Source organism: Zalophus californianus, chromosome 4 (assembly GCF_009762305.2).
Source record: "Zalophus californianus isolate mZalCal1 chromosome 4, mZalCal1.pri.v2, whole genome shotgun sequence".
NCBI lineage: Eukaryota > Metazoa > Chordata > Mammalia > Carnivora > Otariidae > Zalophus > Zalophus californianus.
In genome coordinates, this window is record NC_045598.1 from 78,694,212 (window position 1) to 78,721,156 (window position 26,945).

A 26,945-nucleotide genomic window follows, 5' to 3' on the forward strand; every position below is an offset into this window, starting at 1 on the left:
GGACCCAAGTCATTCTGTCTTCTGTGAGCACAGGCCAGTGGGCATCTGTGACAGAGCACTGTGGCACCCCAGAACCAGTACAATATAGCCGGGCTCTCTCAGCAAGTTTACACTGAATGGAAAGCAGTCCTCACTGGCCCTTTGGATTTTATGTTCAACTACCAGAGAGACAGACAGCAAGAAAACCCACGAATAATTGCTATCTCACCCAGATGCTATAAATGTTACTAACAAGCACATTATAGTAACACACCTTCTCCTCCATGCTCAAGTTCTCTAACTGCTACCCCTGAACTGGAACTTCATGGCTAGAAGGCAAGTCTGATTCTGTGTTACCCGAGCTCCTTATGTTGAGGAGAGGAGGTGGCAGTGGGTGGGCTGGAGGCAGAGTCCAGTTTCTCTAGCCCCCAGCGCAGGCTCCAGATCCTGCCATCCTGAGCTCCCCCACCCCCCACAGTAGCTGGGGTGCACCCTCCAGAGAAAGCGGAGCTGCTGGGCTTTAGATCAAGAACATTCTGCCTGTGAGCTCTGCCAGGTTCATTCAAGTGACCAGATCCACCCATGGCCCCCAGGAGAGAAAGATGTGGGCGGGCCCCACGTCTCCTACTAGGAGGCTTTGCCTGAATTGGATCCACCAGAAATTTGAGAGTTCTCTTTGGGGGAGGGGAGGGGTGCAAGAAAAGGGGCTATGGACGTAAATTAAGTAATAAGAATACCTTGAGCAGGAAAGAAAGAGAGGGAGGGAGGGTTAGTAACTACTATATCATGGTTTCCCACTCACATGGCTCCACTTCCAAAATTTCATCTTGTCTCAGTCATGACTTCTGGGGGCTGAGATGAGGGAGGTGAGTTGATAACTAGGGCAAATGGAGGGGGTGGATGAGGCCCACACCTGTCCAACCAAACTGAAGTTTAGTTAGAAAATTCATTCGTTCAGGGAAATCGGAGTCCAGCTACCTCCTTCCTGCTGCTAGCCTCTTAATAACCCTGATGCCACAGCACAGTACGTAAGCATGGCCAGCCCTCTCCCTCCATCCATGGGCCACGTGCCACTGACCAGCTGTGTGGCTTTGGTTAAATGACTTCACCTCTCTGCAGAGCCTCAGGGCCTGGTCTGCAAAAAGGGGATGATAGTACATGATGAGATGTTAATCAGGATGGAATGGGTCCATTTTGGGAAAGCACTCACAACATCCCTGGGACACAGACGGCACGGTTAACTGTTATCAGAGACACACCAGAATGCTACCCATCTGGTTATAGAAAAGAAACGCTTCACCCCGGAGGTGCTTTCAGTCTGATGCACGGATGCGTAGGGGGTGGGTGCCTGGGAGGGAAGCAGTTTAGGAAACCAGCCGCGTGTCCACGGGCTGCCTCGCATGCCCGCCCGCCCAGCACCTCTGGTCCGGCTACACCGCCAGGACCAGTCCGAGCTTGCTGCGGCCCATTCCAAAAATCATGCCTATCGCTCTGAATCTGGACTGAATGTCTCTGCAGCCCCACACAGCCCGAGCAAGTCTGTTCTTGACAGGCTGCAACAGCCAGAGCCCAGGGGATGGTCGGAAAACACATTCTGGACGTGCAGAGCCAGTTCCACAAACGTGCTGGGAACGTTGATTAACACGGAAACCCACATTTCAACAGCTCTCCCAGAAAGAAAAAGCTGTTCCAGCCCAGGAGGAATGGAGTGTGGTGTCTCCTCTTGCAAGGGCTGCCTGACATTAGAGCCTGCATTTCAAATCAGGCACAACAATAGGACCGGGCCTCCTCAGAGGAGGTCTGCGCTCCTAAGCTGGGGGACGAGGGAGGGTGTGCACACAGTAAGCTGTGGGAAAGCCCCAGAGAAGGCGAGACACTCATTTGTATGCAGAAGACAGTGGAGCCGATTAGAAAAAGATGTCATCTGCATTATAATTTTTATTTTACTCTGTTCCTACCTCTAAGAAAAGCTTCCCAGTTCTCATAGAATTGTAAATTGTGCAAATCACCCAGGAAAGACTGGAAAGGCACCACTGTGTGGCCATCAACAATCATGGCCAAGCAATTTGCCAACTTATCTGCCAGCAGGGGATGACACCCTGGGCCCTACAATCAGGAGGGTACAGTGCTCTTGGAAGACCACACGCAGAGCAACAGTTGAAACTCAGCCCTGAGCTCTGGAGACACACTGCCCGGAACTTATCCCTGCCCTTCTGCTCTGGAACCTGGGCAAGTTACTCCATCTCACTGGCCTTCGGGTTTCCCTGTCCCAATGAGAAACCTCTCTGTGGCCCCATGCGGGGGGTGTGGGGGGTGCGCCACCAGACTAGAAGCATACAGTTGCTGCACCTCACACTGACCCACCATGTGCAGCAGACTGGGTGGAGAACGAAATGAGCGCGCAAAGAGAAGAGGAACAAGAGATGGAGGGTGTCCCAGCAGCACGCACGTCTAAGCCCCAGCTGACGCCATCCACCAGCAAACTCCGCTTGTGACCTAAGCTACTTTGCTCTGTGCCAAAGGAGTCCTGATCCAGAAAGGCAGGGATCAGATGGAGGGGAGTCGGACACTGAGGGGTTAGACCTTCACATTCCAGATAGTGAGTCACCGAAAATCTCTGCCTAGATTTTCAACAGGCAACAGGTACAAAAAAAGATGCTTTTAGACAGATCAATCTGGCTGCAGTGGGCAGAAGGGCCCGGCTGGGGCCCGGGGCACAAAGCCAGTTCAAGACTTTTGAAATGTGCTGATGATGGCCAAATTTCTCTCTCTAGCCCTTGGGGTGGGTGCTGGGATACTGACCAGAATCCACTCTGGAACTTGGATGTTGAATTATAAATAAACGGAACTCATCTCTGCAAAGCCCGCCCTTCTTCCCCCTTTCCTGGTCACTGGCACCTCTGCCCTCATGACCCAAATGAGAACCCTCACAACAGGCTCCATCGATCAAGAACTTCCTGATTCTTCCTCTTACCAAATGCATTCTAATCCCCACCGAGGTTACCCTGTTCTGTTCTCCCTGAGCTTCTGCAATAGCCTCATAACAATCTCCCTACCCTTGTCTCTGCTCCTACACTATGAGGCCATGCACTTATCAGAGCATTCCCGGCTCGGAGATGTTAGTCAAGGGGTGCCCCAGCGAGGGCTGACAGGAGATCCAGAGACTCTTCTAGCACCCCCACAAAAAACCTGATGGGTTCCTATGCCTGGTTTTTACTCTCCCAGGGCTCAGACCTGGTTCCTGGGGGACACAGACCCCTATCCTTCCCTGTCCTCCTAGACCCCTGAACTCTGAATGCATTTCTTTTAACCCCAGTGAAGTGAACCACCCCTTTGCAATATACTGACACTGCACACCGGGATCCATGTCTGAATCTGCTAGAAGGCCCAGATCACAAGAGGGCTATGGATACCTATGTGAGGACAAAGTAACTGGCAGAGGTTTGACCGGGGCGGGGGTCGGGGGGCGCTGGTGGAACGGGCCAGGGTACTGCTGTTACGCAGTGGGAGTCCATGAGTTGGCAGCGTCACCCCTGCAGAGGCTCCTGGCAGGAGTCCAGGCTGGGGAATGGGGAGAGGACAGAGGAGGAGCTGGGTGAGGTAGGCAGGAACCTTGAAGGCCTAACCAAGCCAATCTGTTCTTCTCTAATCCACTAATGATGGCTAACCAGCGAGGCAGTATGGTCGGCAGGACATAAACTCTTTGAGGACAGAGGCCAAGCCATATCTGCCTTTGGCTCCCCGAGCCTAGCCTCGTGCCTGGCACACAGCAGGTGCCCAGTAAACACTTACTGACTGGAGCCAAGCTTCCTGTCACCGGGTGGGGAGAAAAAAGAGAGTTTGGAGGTCGGTCAAGAACAGGTGACCCTGGCCACCTTTCTAGACGTTGCCTACCTTGCTTCTGTATGCGCCAAAAGGGTAAGAGATCTCACTCCCCAGGACTCCCTGATCTAAGGCACAGAAAGCACGGGCAACAGCACCTGGCCTCGTGCCCGGCAGGTGCTGGCTTGAAATGATGTAGAATTGGAAAGCCCTTTCCAAGCACGCTGGTAGCCACAAGAATGGGAAGTTACTTAACTGGAGAATTTGTTTTTCAAGACTTATGAAATCCATCGGAAGGTTTTAGAGGTAACTGGCGTCTGAGACTTGAGTTCTGATGGAATAAAAAAGCTAGAAGTTGGAACCGATTTCTCCTTAGGCATGGGAGGAGGGGAGAGAGAGAGGGAGAGAGAATGAAGAGGGAAGCAAGCTTCTGGGCTATTCTATCCCAGTCAGGAGTGGCGAGCCAGAGCACCCAGAATCTACCGGCTCTCAAACAAAAGCTTCCTTTCTTCTGCCCTGGGTGGTTTATTCAGTTTGAGGGAGAGGTCAACAGTCCAGGCCTCTCATCAAGTAGCACCAAACAATTCGATTCTGGAAATCAAATCTAGAAATTATGATCACAAACAACACTGTAAGTGTGCCTGGTGTTGTGGATCGTCACACAAAATTGGTTTATTTTCTGAGAGAAGCCTGCATCCTCCTGTGAGCTGCCTGAGAAACCCCTCAGGGACGTGCCTTGAGTGGCCACCGGGTGGCCCGAGATGGGACAATGCGGGAGTCCAAAAGGACAGACCCTCATCTCGAATCCACCGAACCTGTAATGCCCTGGAGCCTGCGTCACGGCAATCCCGAAATAAGCACGAACATACGAAGGCATTGAGCTCCCACTGTCAAAAAAGCACACACTGGATAACCATGACACAAAGCATTCTGAAGCCTTGCTGAGGCTGCCACACACAGGACCGTCCTGCAAGTAAATCTGCCTAAAAATGAGATTCTTTGGAGATGTCAGGGACTCGGCGCCTTTGAGTCCCTGCCCTGTGTTGAATTTCAAGCAATGGCCTAGTTTATAATCAAATTCCATAGTATATCAAGGGCTTTTTAGAAGATCGGGTACTATTTTTTACCATTGAAAACCTGCATAAAATGATCATGAACCCACAGGATGAATAAATCCGTTACTCCTGCCACTTTTAACCCTGCCCACCAGCCAAAAAATAAAAATCCAGTTCTCCCCGAGCTTTAAGCCCAGCAACCCTGAGCAAGAGCCCTCAGATGTTTTCATCGGAGGCAGAGTGGAAGGAGAGAAAGTAGCACTGGTAGCAATCTTCAAGTCTTGATATGAAACAATTTGTATATTGGGTTCTGTGTCACCTTTTATCGACACTTTCTTTTTTTCTAAAATATTTTATTATACTGCACAGATAAATGAGGAAAGGCTTGAATGTACTGATGCAGCTCTCCCGATGGGTGCTAGGCTAGACAAACAGCATTTCCGTGCTAATAACTGTGATTAAAGCCAAAGGCTTTAGTTAAGTAAACAATTAACTTTGTAAATAAAAGCCCAAAGAGGAAAAAAAAAGTCAAATTCAAATTTTAAATATCCCATTTAGTAGACAAAAGCAAACGGTGGCATGGGCAATTGGGCATTTAAGCCGGGTCCAGCCCAGTGTGTGGCACACAGTGGCACTGTATCCACGGAGGCGCCCCTCATACACAGCCATAGAAAATCTCCATAATGATTGCAACGGCTGACTGGCAGATGGCAAGAAAGTCGTTGCGGAAAGGTGCCTTATTCCAGTTCACGCGCAGGTGCTCTCTGGGCTAGAAGGGAGAGACTCTGAGCATGTCCCCATCTTTTAAGTGTTCGGCTGTTGACAAATGGGGACCTCTGGTCTCACCGGGGCCCCTTTCCCTGAGCCTGCTCCTTTCAATCCTTAAATTAAAGCTCAGTGAAACCTGGGGCTAGATTTGCTGGGAGACGCGGGCATGACTAAGAATGACTCCGTGGCCTGATGGGTCACAGACTCTGTGAGGGGACAAGACATCTGAAGAGCAGCAGTTTGGTGCAGTTCTCAGAGTTCTCTAGCTTATGTGAGGTCAGCGAGAGGTCTAGCCCCTTGTGAGAAAGGAATCAGTAGCGAAGACAGCTCATAAAATCTCAGAAAGTTTTAGCATTCTGAAACACTTCAATTAATTTGATGTTGATGTTTAAGCACCTTGATGGCATAAATTCCTCCTTTCCGAATCCTAGAAAGAATCTCATCTTCGGAAAAGATTCTGCAGATGGCTTTTGATGCCATTTTACCATTTTATAATTAAACCTGTATAATTTATCACACTTAACAGCAGATTCTTACTCCAGTGCCATTAAAAACAGATTTGCAATTTGCTCTTGAATTAAGATGCTTCGTTTTCTTATCACATGTGATTTTTCTTTTCATAGACAGACGATGATGTGGGGGCCATCAGACCCTGGCACAGACAGGAAACTGCCATCAAACCCACCGGAGAGCCCAAATCCAAGAGATTTCTTTTTTGTTCATTATCAAACCTTATCAAACACTTATCAAAAGAGGCTCATAAACCATGAATAGGAAATGTGAAGAGAACATCTGTGGAACTCCTTTGTTTATGAAGGTTCTGAGAAATTTCCATTAAAATTCTGCTTTCTGTGTGTGAATGAAAAAGACTAGTTTCATTTTAAATTGTGCAGGTTGAAGTCTTAACACGGTGCACCCCCTAGGCGCAGAAGTAACTTGATCCCCCTCAGGCTTAACTCATGGCATTAGGCTCCCCATTCTGACGGGTGCCCCGTAGCTCCCCTAGATGTTCAACCCCTGTTGCCTTTTATCCCCCATCATTCTCCATATGCCTTCCCATCGTGCAGGATCATGACGTTATTGCTTTTGACGCTTGGTTTTATTTTGATGGAACACCAAGGGACTGAAAATTATTTTTTACAGGAGACTGATGAGTTTAAAAACTGTAGGAGGAATTCGAAGTTGGACAGCATGCGGCATGCCCCACCCCAACCGATGTGGCTGTCTCCTTCACGATAGTTACCTACACAGGCAGGAAATTGCTCCACACCCTCCTTACACCATAAGATCTCCTTCCCCCGCTGCCTGCCCCGGTGGCTTTGCCCATCATGTTCTTACCCTCTCGACAAAGCACCCATGGACTCACTCAGTGCTCAGCTCCAAGGGGGGCTCTCATCTTTCCCTGGCAAAAGATAAGCTGAAACACAATCACATTTTTCAACAAGCCATTTGTTAGCATCTTGCCCTACTGAAAGCTGGCAAGGTACCTTCCCCTCTCGATCGAATTGAGATGATGACTTCCTGGGGCAGCCTGCAGAGAAGTGACAGCCAAATCATCCCCATGAGGCAGTCCTGTTTTCTGATTTTGCCCAATGAGAAATCGGATGGCCACACTTAGGATGAAGGCTGAAGGTCACCACTTGCACTTAATCATTTAGTGGGTCTGTGAAATAAAAGGTTTCGAATAAAAGCTGAGTACCAATCGACCCATGACAACCCCCTGTCCACTGCTTTGCTCCCTTTAACCGTGTCCTTGGCTTCCGAGAATACTTCTCTCACCGGGTCGGCACATAGGCTAAATGAGACAATGAAGTGAAACATTAATCACTGGGTCTGGCAGTGAGATTCCATTCAGTAAGAGAAGTCCTTTGTTACCATCTATGGGGAAAGGAGAAACAGAGACCACCCTGGCTAAGGCAGACCCAGGATAAGGGTTTGGAGACCAGCTGACTGAAGTTCAGAATGCAAGGAGGTGCAAGCCAGAAATCTTTCCCGCTGGTAATTCAACCTTGTTAATTCATCTCGATCCAAATTAGGAGTGATTTGGTGGAACATAGCTGTTCTCCAAAACAGATGTCTTATTTGCTCTTCAGTAGAATATCAGAAAATCAAAACTCAATTCAAATACAGTTGACCCTTGGACAACACAGGTGAGAACTGTGGAGGTCTACTCACACGCAGAGCTTTTGGGGTAAATACAGCACATTGCTATAAATGTACTTTCTCTTTCTCATGATTTTCTTAACATTTTCTCTTCTCTAGCTTACTTTATTGTAAGGATGCAGCGTATAATACATAAAACACACAAAATAGGCATTAGTTGACTGTTTATGTTAGGCTTCCAGTAAACAGTGGGCTCTTAGTATTTTTTTTTAAAGATTTTATTTATTTATTTATTTGAGAGAGAGGAAGAGAGAGGAAGAGTGAGTGGGGCGGGGAGGAGCAGAGTGGGAGGGAGAAGCAGGCTCCCCACTGAGCAGGGAGCCCGATGCGGGGTTTGATCCCAGGACCCCAGGATCACGACTCGAGCCGAAGGCAGACGCCTAACCAACTGGGCCACCCAGGCACCCCTCTTAGTAGTTAATTTACACATGAACTTTCCACGGAGGGGTTGTTCAGGGTCAACTGTAGCATCCTTTTCTTAATTCACCTTGAATGAACGAGGCACCACTGAATAAACAAAACGCATCATGGTTGAAAGACACGAGGAGATGTAATTGGAAGAAAAAATGAGATATGCCAAACACATGGAGGAAAATCCAAAGATTCAGAAACCTTTCCAGCGTGGAGTGTAGAATAAATGCCTTTTTCCAAATTTACCTCTCCAAAAGCATGCCATGACTAACAACTGTCTCAGACATCTGTGTTAGAATAAAGCACATCATATGTCAGGGCCAAGTACACAGTAGGTTCTCAGCAAAACCAAATGATTCATCACAAGATGGGTTTTGGCCAAGTATCGACTCCACCACTTCCAACAGACAACTCACACGTCACTTTAAAGGTTTATTTCTCCCAGAGGAGCTCAAAACACTTGATACTCACGTATCTCATTTAACAAGCTTCTGAAAACCACAATCACCATGCTAGAGCTCATGGCAGGAATGGGGAAACAGCAGCTGAACTTCAGAGAACCAAGACACATAAAACAATACAACTCAGATCTGATGAATCTGTATAACATCCCTGGAGTTAAAAAGGTAGTAAGATTTCTATCTCCCAAGAGAAAACCTCACCAAGGCCCTGAACTTTCATGATTTGCTCAGACTTACAGAATAAGGGAAAAACTAGAATCCAAGTCTCCCAAAGTATATAAAGAACTGGAAATGTTTAGTCCATACCGCACAGACTTAAGAGAAACATGAGGGCTGTGTGGAAATAGCTGAAGGCTTGGGCTGTTGCCATCACATGATGATGGTCAAATATTCTTGGTTGAAGTCCCTAGGGAAACTAATCTAGAATCAGCCCCTCAACACATACACACAGTTTTATTTCTAAGTGTTCACTCATACCAGCCAATTTGGTCTCAGAATAGACATGCTCACAGTAATGCAAGGGAAGAAATGCATCTGAAGGGCTATGATGCCCCCTTAGCTGCAGAATAATGTAGACATTGCAGGGGCACAGACTTTGACTCAATGCAAGGAAGGACCTTCTAGCAATTAGAGTTGTTTGCGTGGGGGGTGGGGAGTGCATTGCCTCAAGGGCACAGTCCGCTCCCGTGTCTAGAAATGTCAAACGTAAGGGTGAAATAATTTCCTATGAAGATTTAGGGCAGGAGGACCAGTTAGAAGCCTTCTACAGAATTTCAACCAAGAGATGGCGAGGCCTGAATTAGCACAGTACTGGTGGTAGTCAGGGAGGAAGAGACAGACGACAGAAATGTTTAGGAGTAAAATCATAAGGCATAACTGATGAGATCTGAAAATAAAGAGTGGGGGAAAGAGGCATGGGAGCTCCTGGAAGATGCTGAGCCACCAACTGCCAACACAGAAGCACAGAGGGAGCGGGTGTGTGGAAGAGGCTGCACAGCCTGAGGTGCTTGTGGGCGTGGCTCTGTGGGGAGAAGGGCTGGACTGGGTGCGAGCTGGGGAATCCTCGGAATTGAGGGGGAGCCTATCTCAACTGCCACCTAAGAGATGGGATGTTGAGGGCATATCAGAAGAGGGCTAGGGGACGCTGGATTTTAAGAGGCAGGCCAGATGGCGCGCCTGGGTGGCTCAGTCGGTTAAGTGTCTGCCTTCGGCTCAGGTCATGATTCCAGGGTCCTGGGATCGAGCCCCGCGTCGGGCTCCCTGCTCAGTGGGGAGCCTGCTTCTCCCTCTCCCTCTTCCTACTGCTCCCCCTGCTTGTGCTCTCTCTCTGTCATATAAATAAGTAAAATCTTGAAAAAAATTAAGAGGCAGGCCAGAAAGAGAAACTGAAGATAGTGTCTTAGTCTATCAGAACTTCTATGAGAAAAATACCATACATGGAGCGGCTGAAGCCACAGACATACATTTCCCACAGTTCTGGAGGCAAGTCTAGGATCAAGGTGCCGGCAGACTGGGTGTGTGGCCTGCTTGCTTGTTCTAGAGAGCTCTCTTCCCACATGTCCTCACCTAGCAAAAGGGGCAGGAGAGCTGCCTGGGGTCTCTTGTAAGACCACTAATCCCGTTCATAAGGGCTCCGCCTACCACCTCCCAATACATCACACTTGAGGTTAGGATTTTGATGTGAATTTTGGGGGCACACAAAGATTTAGTCCCTAGCAATAGGGTGGGAATGGTCAGGAAGGATCCCGGGGAATAAGTAGAGTGTGGTGTGTTAGCGGTCAAGAGAAGAGACTTTCAGGAAAGAAGAGCCAATAATGCCAAGTGCAGTAGAGTTCCAATAAAATCAGACTTGGACGGCATCCACTGGACCTGGCAAGGCTGCTGGTGGGGTGAAAGAGGCTGAGGGGCCATTGGGAAGTGAGGAAGCAGAGACTGTGTTCATCAGTGTTTGGGTGGAGGAAGAAAGGGACCAGAAAATGAAGACATGGAAATAAGTAGTATTTTTAGACTGAGAAAGACTGAAGCATGTTTACAAACTAAGAGGCAAGTGTTGGTGGAGAAAGACAGACTGAAGGTCCCTGAGGAGAGACCAATGGAGAGGAGTCTTTGAGGAGGGGGTGGTCATGGGCACAGGTGGCCGGGCCAGCCTTGGTCAGGGAGAGGGATGCTTCATCCTCGGAGGAAGCGAGGATCTGGATCTGGATATAGCTGTGGCTTGTGGGGTCAGGGGTGGGGACGGGAAAATATTGTGCCTGATGGTCTTAACTGCTGCTGTGAAGAAACAAGATCTGAGTGTTTAAAAAGGGCCTAAAGAGAAGGTGGAGGGAGGCAGACCAGAGTGAGCTGAGCAGGGACAAGCAGAGCTGACAGGAGGCTTCAAGGACATAAGCATGAGCTGGGGGAGACGCTGGTTATGATCCTCAAGCTCATGTTCCCCGCAAAGGGACCAAGCCCCAGACTTTCCCCGCTCCCCATCCACACTGTTCACTGGCCCCGCTGGTCTGCACGATCCATTCGCCCACCATCTCTCCTTCCGCTGCAGCCTGAGGTCCAGTGTGTGAGGCTCCTGTATGCGCGTGCGCGCTCTCTCTCTCTCTCTCTCTCTCTCTCTCTCTCTCTCTCTCTCTCTCTCTCTCTCCCCCCATGCCTCTTCCACCTACTGCTCCTTTAGCAGCCGCTCAGTGTTACCTCCTCCAGGAAGTTCCCTGACCCAGGGCTGGATTAGTGCCTTGGCCCGGCGTCCCACAACACACTGGGTATTCTGCCTGCCCCGCACCTGCCAGGCACCGTGGAGAGAGCCGCGTGCACGCCCAGCTCCCCAGCGGACTTGGAACTGCTCCTTCAGGGACAGAGCCTGCAGCGTCTCCCCAGAGGCCGGCACCCAGCAGCCCCTCAGCACACACCCTGGGCGTGGGGGTGGGGGTGGCGGAGGAGCAGATGAACTCTAAGTAGGAGGCTGGCTCACGGTCTCTCAGATCCCATCTTATTACGAAACCTGGATTCTAGCTTCCGGCTTCTTGGTGCGGAACTGCTTTTGTAATGGCACCCATGTTTCAGAGTGGACACTGAGGAGAGCTGTTGCCCATACAAACTAAAAGACTGATCGTGGCTCTTTTATAAGCCAGAAAAATACGCCGTGACATTCTCATGGCCAGAGCCAGATTCCAGCAGTAGCCCCTGGGGCTGTGGACACGCAGTGGAGATCCAGATGAGGACAGAGATGCCGCAGTCCACACCCATGAGGTGCCCCTCCCCTCCCATCCCCTCCTATCCCCAACCAGGGCAGCCTGAGTCTCCTCTGCTGGCCTGGAGACATCTCAAATATGCATCAACTAAAAGACCCCAGAGCTGTCTCTGACATCTTTAAACCCAGTGACAGGGCCCTGGGTCCTCCACGCACTGCAGATCTCTCATGGGGCAGAGCAGGAAGATCTCTGTGGCCTGAGCACCCTGACTCTCCAGAGTCCTCCCCGATGTTTGGCACAGGCCCCTTTCTCTGTGGTCCTGGAGGTGATAAACCCACTAACAGAATTTTCCCAGGATCCCAGTCTCATTTCTGCTTCCCACCCACGTCTCTCCAACAAAAACAAGGCCTCGGCCAGGATCCAAGCTCCGGGGTCTGCGGAGAGGGGATGCTGGGACCAAGCCGCCGTCAGGCATGTCCTTCCTTTCCCTGATGCTGAAACCAGATCCCCCAAGCTCCCAGATGCCAATGGAATGCATTTAGGTCTCTTTACAAAAAAGCTGTGCTAGGCTTTTTTGGGGGGGGGGGGGCAGGGGAGGGCAGGAGAGATAAATGAGCAACTAGCAGCTGCCACAAGGAGGGGCTGAGTCACTTTGGAAAGACATCTCCCGAGTGGCTTTTTCCACCTTGCACCAGCTCATGCTGATGGTGCATCGGCCCTACTGACTACGACAGCTCAGGCCGTCATCAACACCAGGATGGAGGACTAACTCCATCAGCTTGTGCCCAAGCTGTCACAACAGCAAACACACCAAGGGACTGGCCACAGGGAAGGCAAGCAGGACCTTGGTTGGCTCTACCATATTCACACAGGAAGGCAGCTTCTAATGAAAACAAGTTCCAGGAACCCAATCCTCTAGGGATGGGCAGATGGGACCCCTCGGGCTGTAATGTGCATTCAGAGAGGCTCCCAATCCTTTTTGTGGGGGCAAAGGAAACGACTGAAAGCAAAACACAACACAACTGTAGCCAACAGCCCGATTTCAGTTCTTCCCACTATAGAGCACTTTACGGCCGCAAGGATGATCAAATCTATGTGTAGGAAAGCATGTGCTTAAAACCCACTGCCTTCTAGCCATGACTTCTCATTGGCAAGACCACAGCCACTGGACTCAGTGGCTGGTTAGCCGAGACTCAGTGGCTCATCCATCCACTGACTCTGTTCCAACAGCTCTGTTGAGGCTCCTACAGAAATGTGGCTGTTCTGTACTTGCCAGGTAACTCCCACCTCTTGGGTTAAAACCACACTGCTCTTCCTAGGGGTGGCCGCTGGTAAACGGGCAAAATTCAGCTCCTTTCCCCCTGTCCCCATACAAGAAAAATCAGAGACACAGGGACAAGAAGAAATGGAGTTTTGTTCTTACTGCTCGTTCTAGAAATGGATCTATTGTGCTTCTCACCAAATTCCTTCTGGGGTTCACGAGGGACCCCAAGGTGGTCCCGCCACTGCCTGCAGGAGGATTACCCATTTTCCGAAAAGCAGTTCGACATCCCCCCTGTGGCCTCTCCTGAAAACTGAGGTTGGCACTGTTTTTCCCCAGCCACATTGTGTACTAAAGTATTAATATATACAGTATCATCTCATTTTCGGTTTCAGTGGTCTTAACATGGTATCGTAGAACAGACATTGTGCTTGAAGCCAGATGAAGGTAGAACCCGGTTTCAACCCTTGGCTGTACCCCCATATGTCACTGTGGCCTTTCTGTGCAGGCCTTGAAGGACATAAATGATTCTGGGTAGGTCGTTTCCCTGAGCCTCTGTGGGAAGGGGTAAACTGGTGCCCTGCCAAACTTGGAGCACTCATTTTGAGACTCCACTAAGACAACGCACTTGCATTCCTTATGAAAGAACTCAGAGGGAAGCTGGAGAGACTTCTGCAAATGTAACAAAATGACACCATGACCTAATGCTTTTGTAGTAAGTCCTTCAAAGCAGGGGGGCTGGGCCTCCACTGTCATTTATCAACAACCTCCCCCCCCCCCCGCCGCCACCCCACAAAGAGTGCTTATGCATGGATGGGCTACTACATTCCACGTTCAGGGATTTTTGAACTTGAACATGCCCCAGTAATGTTATGGATCAGTAATATCTTCACTCCAAACTCTTTTCCACTGGGCATAAGCAAAATAAGCCTTTCCTTTTTGCACCTGGGATGTTAAGGTCATGACCCTCAATATGGCTGGAACATCGCATCTCTGGCCTCAGCTGCCTGGGGGCCAGCGAGGACTGCATACCCTTAATTCTCCTCTCCATCCTTGCCACCCCCCACCCTGGCCTCACTCCTTTCCGGGGCCCTAATATGCAAGTCCACACGAGGCCCCTAAATACATTCCAAATTCCAGCAAATCTCTGCAAGTAAGATTTTATTCCCTCAAAGTGCCAGTGTTTTGGTCTCCTATGTAATGAAGAAGCTTTTATATTTTTAGTTTTCTTCCCATACAACAAACACTATTAATAACATTCTAGTTTCTCCCGAGATGATATGGATTAGACCAAATGGAAAGTTACCATGGCTACCAGAGTGTTATTTTTGGTTTGAGAAATTCATGCCAAGGGAAGCAGCACACACGGTCAAGAACTGGAGCTGTATTTCCGCTTTGCTATCAGGCAATCAATCCCAATTTAATTTTGAAACCCTAACTGCAGTGGAAACTAATTATGAGCTGCAAGACCTGAAACCCCTAATTAAAGTAGGAGTCAATAAAGCGACGTGGCATTATCACTGGGGCGACTCTGGCAGGGAGTTAAGCCCAGGAGGACTTTCTCTCCCAGGTAACCACCGAAGCGAAACGGAGCAGGGAAGCGCACTGCGAGGCTCTGTGCAGGACCGAGGTTGGGTCTGGAAGCTCATCCGTGTCTGGTGAGCGAGCAAGCCAGGTCCTCTCTCTGCGCTAGGAAGATGGACCAAACTGGGGGTCAGGTGAGAAGCCCCGGGTGGAAAGGAGGTGTTTCTACGACCAGTCAACCCCCAAGAGTGGTCAGGGGAGGCCAGGGAAGGAGAAGCTGAGGGGAGGGGGAGGCCAGGGAGGGACGGCTGTACCCCCATATGTCACTGTGGCCTTTCTGTGCAGGCCTTGAAGGACATAACAGCAGAGGAACAGGGACATCCACACAGAATCTCGTCACTCAGACCCAGATATTTAGCAGCTGTTTCCTCACATACCAATGCTGAGTTGCACTTTTCTGAATTAGCAGAAGTTGGCTTATGGCAGGACTTCTATCAGAGTGAAAACCTACTGCCAATCTGAAGCACACAGTCCCTTTGGGACCCCCTGGTCTATCTTTGACAGCTTTAAAATACCATTAATGGCATGACTTCATCTACCCGACGCTAGAATGATCCATATTTAGGCCAGAAACCACATGGTCCTCACATCACCCCACTGGGCTCCAGGACAGAAAGGGGCTCTTCAATCAGGGAGGAAACACTTTTAAACTGATGATTAATTGCTCATCCCCCTCCAAACTCCTTGACAAAGAGACAAAAATGAACTTTGCTAAATGGTTAGAAAGCTACTCTGAACACTCCAAGAGGGCAGTAAAATCAGAAGAAACCTAACCTCTTCTCACTCAGGGTCTATTTTTCTACAAAGGGCTCTTTCTCCCTTTAATAGGTTTTCCTGTTACATTTTCCTGAGAATTCTTTTAAGCATTATTGAGAAGGAAGCCGAACATCATAAGGCTGCTGTAGCTTTTTCAATTGCACGAAGTCAGTCAGTCCCTCCGGAGACAGAGCCCCACCGTCTGGGTGGGAGGGATGGCATGAGACTTCAGATTCCTATTTCCCACGGATAAGGGAGGTCCGTGGTCAAGCTAAGGGCCAACAGGATTTTTTCCAAGGCAGACAAACCCGCAGATCAATGAGAGCCTGTATTAACCTTCACTCTTAGTGTGGTCACAGGCAGGCAACATAGAACACAGGTCTTGTCTTGAATTAGCCAAATGAGGTTCTTCGAGTATTTTCATCAAAATAGTGTGTTGACTTATTACGCAAAACCCTTGGCATTGGTGTCTTGTAACAAAGGTTCAAAATGAGAGCAGTAAAGACAACACAGTTCCAAACACTGAAATGTTTCAGAACCTGGCTGAGATTGGAAAGGTGGTATTTGGTGGCTTCTGTAGGTTACATACATTATTGACATAATGTCCCAGCAGGCTCAGCAGAGAGAGGGGCTCAGCCAGCTCACAGCCACGGCGAACAAGGGAAGAGAGATACACAGAGAGAAGGAAGAAAAATAGGTCCGTGTTACCGAGTTACTTTGGTACAGAATTTCCACCCAAGGAGACTGACGGTGTCCTGAAAAACAGAGCTGCTTCCCCAAACGCAGCCTTGGAGCCCCCTTCTGTGCAGCTGGGTTCCGTTTCCAGGGGAGGGAGGCACATCACGAGGGGCTTAGCCTGCTCTACCGGCCAAAGAAAGTGCCTCTGTTTTTACAGCCAGGAGGCTGCAAACTTTTCCTGGTGCCTTTTGGAAGACCAAGGCTTTCAAGGCTCCCAAAAGAATCTCCAATGCATCTTATCTCAACACCGCACCTACCTTGGCTCCCAGGAATGGCTTGCGGTGATAGAAGCAGCACAGGACTGCCGACAGGGCGTGGAAGGCATTGCATTCCTTAGGCATCTTTCAGTGTCCGGTCCCTGGACCACACACTTTCCTTTTTCTAGGGTTAAAAAGAAATAGGGCTTGGGCGTCAGAGCCCCAGCCCGCCGCGGGCAGCCTTGCTGCTCCTGCCCGCTGCTCCCGCCCGCAGTCCAGCGGCCGGCCGGGGGAGCGAGCCACTCGCTCCTTCTCACAGGCCAGGCTGGGACTTCACCCCTCCGCTGAAGCCAATACGAGCCACTCGTTCAATTCTGGCAGGCTGGTGTCCAGCCTGCCAGGCACACAGTGCCAGAAATCCTCATGTGACCAGACTTGCTTTCTGATGAAATTCTAACCTCTTGTAGAAGAGCTTTGGGCTTTAGCTGTCCCCTCAATTTAGAGACCCGGCAGAAATCATTACCCCCCTCAGACAGCCTGTCCTTCCCAGGGCTAGGGCACCAGGCACTCAGCTCCTGGACGCTTGATCTGTCTGCTCGTCACCCCAGCAGCTAAGGGTTAAGGAAGCACACATCACACCACCTTGTGATGAGACAAAGGCTCCTTTGAGAAAAGGACCTACAAGGTGACTGGGGTGTGACTTTTCCTTAGGACCAATCCTAGAAGTCCGAAGAAACGGGGGCAGGGTCCCTGTCCCCACTTCCCCAGCCCACCCGCAGTACTGTTTATTTTTCATTAGAATGCTCCTGGCAGCCAGTTTGCAGCTGATAACGTTGGCCTGGCCATCACTGTGGGCAATCCGGTCCTCTGGTGTTTAATTAGCAGGCCTGTCGGCAAACACCCTGGGCGCCCCATACCGCCCCACCTGGCCGCGCCGTCTGCTGGGAGGCCGGGGGTCAGGCTGTACACCCTCTTCTGACTCGACTCTTTGTCTCACTTCCCTCCTTCACTTCAAATACTCCATTCACTTCTCCTCTCTGGCGAACCCAGACCCAGCACTCAGACCAGGCAGCCCACGCAGCCAAGCCATTCTCCTGTGCTAAGAGGCCCTCGCCCCCACCCAGAGCCTCCCGTGTCCCGGAGGGGAATGCTTCTCTTCTTGCATTCCAGTCAGAGTGGATGCTCAACAATTCTGGTTTTTATCAAACCCAGGTTTCTGCCTGTAGCTCTTCCTCTCCTACTGGTCCAGACGTTACCTTTCTATGGCTTCGGCCACTCAAAATTGGAATGTGTCCTGAAGCTTTCTGAAACTCCACAGGCAGAAACTTGTAATGAGGAAGAAACAGAACCTATTCAGTCCAGAAAGGAACAACACCAGATGAGGCATGAGGGAGGTATGAGAAATATCCAACAGGATTAGTGTCAAATCTCAGGAGGCCTCGGCCTTTGGACTAGGTCAAGTCGGCCTGTAAAAATAGAGACTTGTTTTTTCAATGCCTGTGAGCAGCCTCTGTGCTTGAACACAGCCTGAAGGGGGCAGAGGGGCAGCCTAATAAATACATAGGATGCAGGGACAGAGCTACGGAGGGTCTGTCACCACAGGAATGATGGGGGAGGGGAAGCTGACTTCCCCTGTGCTCCCTCAGTCCCTCTCCTCTGTGACTTTGGAGGCTAGATGTGCAGTCCTGGGAGCTCCTGGGTCCGGGGAAGTCTACCCAAGAACCTGGAAGCAAGCATCAAGGGTGGTAGAGTTCACAGGGCCCTTGGATTTGGTCCAGTTGGGGTCGATACAGTCCTCCAAGATCCATATACTGTATCCATGAGCAAGCATTTGCTGTTTGCCCTGATTTCTATTAGAGAGGGTTCAAAGGTGAGTCCACATGAACAGTCAGGGCCTATGACTTGTGGGGATGAGTCATCCATGAGACCTACAGTCAACAGGTAAGGGGCCCAGTTTACTCACCTGCTCATCCCCTTTGGCAGGAGATGCGCTCCACCAGGCTAAAAAAACCCCGAGAGGCTACAAAAAAGCGCCATCCCCAGTGTGGGACAAGGAAAGAAAGCAGCTCCTTAAATCTCCCACAAAAATTCAGAGATTGCCCAAAGCCTCTGAACTCCTTCTTCCCCCCAGAAAGTCTGAATGACGTATACTCCTGAAAGAAACATGCAAATAATTCAGACTTGTAAATGACCGAAAATTATGTCATCAAGTGCTCTGGGGCCAAGGTAAAAGCAACACAAAAGATCCTCAGGTCACTGTAGAATCATGGTTCTTGTCACTTGAGGTTTTCTCTGTTTACTCTAAGAAATGTCCCCCAAATGCCCAAAGAATTCCTTGTCAGGATTAAAGAATGGGTTAATCTTATTAGGGAACTGTTTCCCAAGCACTTTTTAAAAAAAGATTTATTTGAGAGAGAGTGAGCATGAGTGCGCACACACCTGCGCGTAAATGGTGGGGAGCAGCAGAGGGAGAGGGAGAAGCAGACAGGCTCCAACCCTGAGATTGTGACCTGAGCTGAAACCAAGAGTCTGATGCTCAACCGACTGAGCCACCCAGGAGCCCTGTCACTTTTTAATTTTTTTGTTCCTCACCAAAAATAATTTCTGAATCTGCACTCAAAGGTTTTAATAAGTTTCTCCTGAAATGGCCAAGGAGGGAGACTAAAATAACGTGTTGTTGTTGCAACTAAAGATGATAATTGCATGAATTTGCAAAGTGCCCTTCAGTGACTTGTTATGTTTTTCAATATCTGCATCCACACTGATCAATTCTCCCACGTTCTCCGGATAGTGATTATTCTCTTCCAGTTACAAAGAAACAGAAAACCAGGACGGCATGTCACTCAGCAGAGAACAGACAAAGGACCAGGGACTCCAGCCTGTGATTGCAGAACCTGGTATTGTAATCACACAGAAACACAAATAGATTTTTTAATGTCTTTATAATTAAACCTGTTACACAGCCCCATGGAAAGGTGGTGACCTGGGGCAGGGGGGTCACTCTCTGATGATTTGGTGCATGTGATTTAGGACCAAATTTGGATTCAGGGTTTTCTACACACCGTGCTCTTCTCAGGACAGGGGTCCGCATCTCCAGCGCAGCCCCAGGGACTGATGGAGAGGGAGTGGTGCTGGGTAGCCCACAAAACTCTGGGGAAACTGCGCTCTGTAGCGCCCCCCTCTGGCCTCCTGGAAGACTTGTTCCTCTGCACCAAGGGACACACCTGTGAAAAAAAAGCCAGGGCAGGGCAGCCAGGAAGACCCTTGAGGGAGACTCCCATGCCTTCAGGTCAAATGTTGCCCACCCCATCCGGGAAGAGGGTTAAAGCCCGCCAGAGGAAGGCCCCTGCTCCATGCCATTTTTCCCTTGGGCAGCCCTAATACTAACCTGCCCTATTTAGTAACCATGGAAACGGGAGCAGCCTGCCAGCCATATCCCGCAGATGCGTGCTTCCTGTTGGCAACAGCCCTTGGGTTGAGAGAGGCTGAAAGCGTGCAAGAGTCCCTCTCCCAGAGAGCTATAGTCCTCACTAGAAGATCCGGCTCCCAGTGAGGCAGACCCTCTCTTTGACCTGACACTGGGGGAGACATCTGTGGGGGAGAAAGAGGTGCCTACCAGCTATTTGCTTTTACCTGTTTTCAGGGCAACCGGGAAAACAAAGCTGCCAATACTCTGCCATTCTCCTCCCCAGAGCCGGCCCAGAATCAAGGCATCAAGCCTTAGGTGCACTGAGGTGCTCTTGGTCACTGTCCCACAGTCCAAGGACAGCACGCTGTCACCAGAGAGCACTGATCTAAGGCTGCAAGGCCTGGCTCATCCCTGCCCACAGGGACACACTCAGAGCATCAGTCAAGGGATGAACACTAGCCGTGGAGGTCAAAACAGCTCAACCTCTCATAGCAACCACTGAGACTCCACCTCCTCAGCAAGATCTCTCTTTCCCGGCTTTTTGCCTCCACTAAACCCCAGTGATCAGACGCTGGGTGAACAAAAACAGCTTTAATGAGCTGCAAGGGGGGGGGGGGCGGGGGGGGGGGCGTAGGGTAAGACCGATCCTACTACCACTTGCATTTCCCCTGGTGTCCTAGGAAGCAGGGAAGATTAGCCTGGATTGGCCCAATCCTAAATATCCAAGACTGCCCTCTGCAGGTTCGGCCCTTTGAAAAGCAGTAAGGCAAAAATGCCTGGGAAGCCCTGGGCCAGGGAAAGTGTGTTTCTCTGCAACCCTGTCTCCCAAAGCTTCCCAGGCACCTGGCCGTTTGCATGATTCTGAGCACAGAGGGCGGCGGGGTGGGGGGTGGGGGGGAGGAGCTCCTGCGGCTCAGAGCACCCACCCTCCCATAAAAGCCACAGGACCTCAGGGCTTAAGGAGGTCTCCCAAGACCACTGAGGATGAAGAGAGGCTGTCAGGGAGGAAGTCCCCTTCCCTCACGCCAGACTCAGCAGCTGCATAAGCCGCCAAAGACCGCTGGATACATTTTCCTATATGCATACGCAGTTTACCTCTTGCTCAAGAAGGGAATGCACCCTGGACTCAGCAGGAGGAGGCCGCTTTGTGTACTGCTGTGGACAAGATGTTCACTTGAGCCCGGGAATACAGAGGGTGCACTGAAGAGTGTTTGCTGTGCACGTCTCCATCTGACAGTCCCCCAGATTCCTCACGGGGGTGAGAGTATGGCTGCTAAGTGGCCTTTGTCCGGAAGCAGTATTGATCTGCCTAGCGCATCAACAAAGGAACAAAGGGCAGTACTCAGAAACACACTTCTCTCTACTGGGTCTTATGCTCCCCCTCCGCCCCCAGTCAATAAATTTCCGTTTCTCTAACTGGCTATTAAAATTGTAGAACTGACCATGTGCAGCTAAATCAGGTGAGGGCCCAGCCTGGACTTTGCTTTCTTGCTCTATCACACACAATTCCATCCCATACGTTCCCCCCCACCCCACCCCACCACCTACTTTTCTGTTTTTAGCATTAAGGCAAAAATGGAAACAAGCGTGGGGCGTAACTCCAGCCTTTCCACCAGTAGGCTCAGATAGTCTCTGGCGGTCTCCGTCTTTCCTCAGAGTCCATGAAAACCATCGACCCTCCTCCCCTAGCAAAGAGCACATACTGTAATGTTTTACGTGTAATTTTAGGGGAACCCTGGGAGTCTTACTCATCCAAATGACCTGGCCTCTGCATGCTTCCTTCCATTCTACCCTCATGATGTGTGCACCTCACCCAGAGCAGGCATTTGCTTTTCTGGTTATCATAGCTCCTACGTTTTCTGCACTGTGTACTTTTCTCTTTCTCCTTCCTTCCGCTTTGGTAGGTGTGAGCTATCTAAGCAACTAATAGTGACCACGAATGCCCCTCAGATGCCCCTCCCATGCAGAGCTGCAGAAAGGGGCCGAGGGGCATCTGCACAGCCAGAACACTGGGAAGGCTCACCAGCCGGGACCACCTGCACTGTCTCCCATCTCCACCGCCCCTGGCTCTCCCAACTCATAAGAACTTCTGCAAAATGACATCTTCCAAAACTGAGCTGTGAGACACAGATTTGCACGTCTCAGAAGTGACGCTCGAGGTAGCAGGTTAGAAGGAGAGCCAGGGTGGGTTCAAGTCTTCACTGCGCCGCTAGCAAGCTGGGGGACCTTGGGAAATTTCTTAACCTCTCTGAGCCTCAGTTTCCTCCTCCAGTTGACCAGGTCTTTGTGAGGATCCGGTGAGATAGACACAAAAAGAGCTGGGCACCCAACAGAGTAGGCACTCAGCATATGTGAGCTTCCCCTCCCCACTGGGTCCTCCTGCAGGGCATACGCCCTGTCTCACCCACCTGTGGGGCCCTGGGAGCCATGCCCCCCGCCAGAGCGCGGCCAGCTCCCACCTGAGCCACTGACCGGCAGGCTGGTACCGCAATGACTCTTGAATCTTGAATGCCAGGGAACAATGAGGAGGAGTTTAAGAGTTGTTTCAGTCTTAAAATATTTCTAGCCTTTAAATTTTAAGATCCCATATTAAAATTGCACATATGGTTTTAATCACACTTGCTCAGATGTCTCAGATGATTTTCTACTGCAGAGCTGCTGTCCTTTGGAGAGTTGTTTGTTTTAACAGGCAGGATGTATGTCCACAGCATCTGCCTACTTGGCCCTCACCCAGGGGAACTCCTGGTCCATCCACAACTACTGAGCTCTCGATATCACACCCCAATCTCATCCCAGCCAGTCTGACTGGGGATCCCGTAACCCCCTAATAGGATCTGTGTTGCACCCCTCCTTCTGCCTTGCCCCCATACCGAGTTGGCTGCTGCAGAGCTGGGCTCCAGCCTCTGTCCTGCCTGGATGTCCCGCCTGATGCTCCTCCAACCTCGCCCCCTTGCCCAGCCCTCCAGGGTCTTGCCCTAGGACTAGACCTTCCACAGGAGTCTAGAGTCGCCAGAAGACCACCTCCCATGTGCCTGACTCCTTCATTCTTCATCGGTCCTATTACCGGCTCCTCTGATACCAGCCATTTCTAGAATTAGAACAGGGCCGGGTATAGATGCTTAGATTTCCAGTGTCCACCCAGACTCTGCCTTCTGCCTCGATGTCCCTTCCCCTCTTTCAACCCTAGCGGCAGGAACTGTCAGAGTTACAGTGCATTCTTCCAATGCCACTCCGTGCCCTTCTTCCACCTTAGAGAGGCTACCAAATGTCCGAGTGCATGAAACAGGCATCAAGGAATGCCCGAGAGGGCTGGAATCCTGGGGCGCGTGGTGGGGTCGGCCCCAGGTGAAAGGTGCAGGCAGAACCAGCTGCACTCATTCCAGCCTTGAAAGCTGGCTGAAGTGCATCAGGAAATGAGCGTGTTAATCCCTTCTGTTTTCATGCAAATTCCAGCCACCTAAGTGAAATATTTCGGTGGGAAAATATCTTGTTTTCATGGTTATAAACTGATCGTGGGCCTTATCATCAGTGACATAGTGGAGCATTCTGCCTCCTGCCCGAAGAGCTAGAAGAAGCAGGCCAGGCCACGCGTTGTTAAGCTGGGGTGGAGTGGGGCTCCCATGAGCTACTGGAAATTGCATGCAAACGGTTGGGTGAGTATCTGTTCACTGAGGTGAGGAGAACATGGCTTTTACCCATTTCTCAAAGAGTGATGTGACCTAAAAATCCCCACTGATCCAGAAGGACTTTCAGTGGTTCTTCAAGATGGGGCTTCTGAGGGTCCTACCTGATCTTTTGTTCTAGTGGGGAGAAGAGGGAGGGAAAAACCTTGGTCACTGTGGACATGAGCAAAGGCAGGTGGAGGCTGCAGCTACCATGATCAGGTCGGCCCCGCAGGGCTGAGGCGGCCAGAGGGGCAGACAGAGAGACTTGAGGCCTGCAGTGCCGTCTTCCTTGCTGCCGTTGGAGCAGCTTTAAACACGTGTGAGAGGAGGGGAACACTTCCCCAGCTGGGGCCGGGGCCTCGCTTGCCCACCGCACTCAGTGTCATGGCTGAGCTGAACGCAGAAGCGCTCCAAGGTGGACTCGCGGCCACCCTCCCCCACCACAGGCTCAGGGCTGTGTTCGTCACAGGCACCCCACCTGCCAGTGGGAGCTGCCCTCACCCCCCTACCCCGTGCAAGGCCCCCAAGAGCCAGCATTTATACAGAGAGTGTTCACCGTAGTGTCTTCTTTAATACTTACACCAGGACACACGGACTATTATCTCCATGTCACATGTGAGATCAGACAGGACTCAGAGTTAATCATTAAACCAACGCTAAATCCGAATGGCTGGATCGATGGGAGGTGATAATGGAAGCATGGCTACCACCTGGTTGCCTGGAGTACCTTATCTTGTGCAAATCCCCAAGGCACAGCCCCACCGAGGGACAGACAGCCTTAGCAACAGAGGCGGCAGGTCTCATCCGAAATATCCCATCAGAGATCCTCATTCATTACTGATGGGAAAGGGCAGGACATGGACAGATGGATGCTGAGGCAGAATCTGCAAAGAGCCAGGAGGTAGCAAAGCCCTAGAGCACAGGGGACGACTGCAGGGCTCAGGGACTGCCTTGGTGTATACAGAAACACCATCTAGGTGTATTTCTCCAAGAAAAGGCTGACTCACATGACTGTTGCATGGAAAGGACCATACTGATTACCAGCCAGTTTCTTCACTTCCCTAAGTACTCAGGTGCCAAGCACAATGCCGCCTACAGAAGTGACATCCAGACGGTCAACACTCCTGGTGCCCAAGGTGGGACAATGGGTTCCTTTTGTCAATGATTCAAAGGATAATACAATCCCTGGCCTTGCAGTGTGTACCCAGAGGAGTGGGAGGGCAGGATGGAGGAAGGGAGAGTTACCAGAGAGAGCAGCAGGAACCCACCTGCCCCAATCGCTAAGAACACCACAGGAGCCTCAGGGCCAGGGTACTTGTGACAGCAGATGCGGGAATTTTTCCAAGGCCAAACTATAAGGGGAATCCACAGCCCCTCTGCTCTGTTGCCCACGACTTCTCTGTAACGGCGTGGATCTGACAATTAAACTGGGAGGCAATGGGTATCCAGCACATAGGAGAAAACCAGAGAAAGAGGAGTACAGGGTTTGAAAAGACCAAAAAGAAAGTACCTCGGCACAACCTACTACTCATGTGTCAATATTTCACATATGTACCCCAAGTAGACACAATTAGAAATACAGCCCACTATACTTCTGATCCTGAAAATTCAGGGGAAAAAAACCGATGTAAATAGCAGATAGTGGTTATTATGTTTAAAAGCTTTACCCCGTGGCATGTACATTCATACTTGTTTTGGATATGTGAGCCAATCAGAATTCCGAACACTGAATGGTTCAGGAGTGGACATAATGGACCTAAGTTAGACCAATCAGAGTCCTTCCCTGGGATTTTTCAAACCAGAGCAGAGGAAGAGGTCTCCTTTCCCCACTGGGCCATAAACTTGAAGATGAAAACCTAGTACAGCCTACGGCCATGTGTCCCCACTATACACACAAAGTGATCGGAGTGAATGTGGCCAATGTGCTGAGAAGCAGGTACAAGGACTGAGAGTCTGGACAGGCCTTCCTTCTCCAGAATAGTCATCAAGCCAGGCTACTCCACCCCTGTCCTTGCCAGTGGTAAATCTCCTAGCTCACATCATCAGTTTCAGACTTTACCAATGTGAGATTAAGTAAAATTTGAGATTGAGACAGAACGCATTGTGCTGGGCTCTACTGGAGTTCACATGTATGAGAGATGATCTCTCTATCTGAGAAATTCTCAAAAAGAGCCAACATAAACTGATGTTACATGAAAACATGTATAATGCACACCCATTAATAACAGAGCTGTTCCCTCGTGTTTCAGTGATGGGTGGAAATTAATGGTGCCTCACAGCCTACTGCAAGGATGTTCCATTAAAGAGTTGCCTTGAGTTCTCAAGGAAGAAGCAGACATGAATTTGCCTCCAGGAAAAGGGAGAGGGATTCATGGAGTTGGAATGTCTTGTGCCACTGAATGTAGGTGTGAGTTTTGCTCCCACACCCAGCACTCCTCCCAGGCTAGGGGAAACCACTAACAAATGGCTCATTCAACCCTGCTCATGCAGCAACAGCACCCTCTTAAGTTCCTGGAGGACATTTCCAAAGGCTATTGTGTTTTGTGGAAAGACAGAGGACCTAACCCAGAGGTACTGAGACAGTACCTTATTAGGGTCAGATGGACTTTACCAGTGACAACTGATTACCTGGGAGGGCAACTCTCATGATTCTTTGTAGGTCAAAGAAAGGGAAATTTGCATTATCCCCCAAATATATTCAAATCTTCCCAAATTTACTCCTTATGTAGTCCTTTGGTGAACACGGCCCAGAAGGAGCCTCGGAGCCCTGGAGCCCTGGTTCTCGGTCTGTGTGGCCCTACGAGGCTTCCTTCACCTACTGCTATTGCTTTATTTACCCCAGTGAAGGCCCCTGCTCCCACACTGAAGCTCTCATTAAAGTGACCCGTGTCCTTGTCTGTTTGCTTCAGGACTTATTGTCTTATTCATTGTCAACACTCCAATGCCCAGAAGGATTGGGGCCAGTGCCTGAACAGGATAGGGGCCAGAGAATGTTTGGAGAAAGCACAGGGATTGTCCATCTGGGCCCATAAATACCTTGGAAAGAAGATGCACAAGAAGCACAGATGCATATTTCTAGACACAGTTCTTATTCATTCCCATTGCAAAGAGATAGGACCCCCCCCCCCAAATAGTTCAGAACTACAGAGGCCTAAGACATGACTTGCCACACGATGATTATGATCCTCATCGGCTGAACCAGGCTTGCCATCCCTACAGCTGGATTAGGATTGGTCCCTTCTTCAGCCCCTCAAAAGCACTCCACTCTCCACTGTGAGCTACTTGGATTCCCAAATGGAGAGAGGCTCCCAGAACACATGACTCCCAACTCCTACCACCTGCACAAGCAATCCTTGAATGCTCTGCAAACCAGGAGGTAAGAGGGTGCAGCCCTGTCCTGCCCTGGCTTGTCCAGCAAAGACCCGGAGAAGACAGAGGAGAGGAGACTGGGCCACGATGGACTCAGTTGGCCATGATGGACTCAGATGCTT

The 26,945-nt window shown here is 50.2% G+C and overlaps 1 protein-coding gene across 3 annotated transcripts in view; it reads right to left on the minus strand.

Annotated features, from left to right (window-relative positions):
• Nucleotides 1-26,945, minus strand: part of BCAR3 (BCAR3 adaptor protein, NSP family member) — a 110,030-nt gene that overhangs the window by 34,188 nt on the left and 48,897 nt on the right. The window contains exon 1 of one of the 3 annotated variants that reach the window (XM_027613020.2): nucleotides 16,441-16,623. The exons of the other annotated variants lie outside the window; for them this stretch is intronic. Within the exon in view, the coding sequence (XP_027468821.1) occupies nucleotides 16,441-16,524 (84 nt within the window). The 5' untranslated portion in view covers nucleotides 16,525-16,623. Of the gene's footprint in view, nucleotides 1-16,440; nucleotides 16,624-26,945 lie in introns of those variants that run through there. 3 annotated transcript variants of the gene reach the window in all.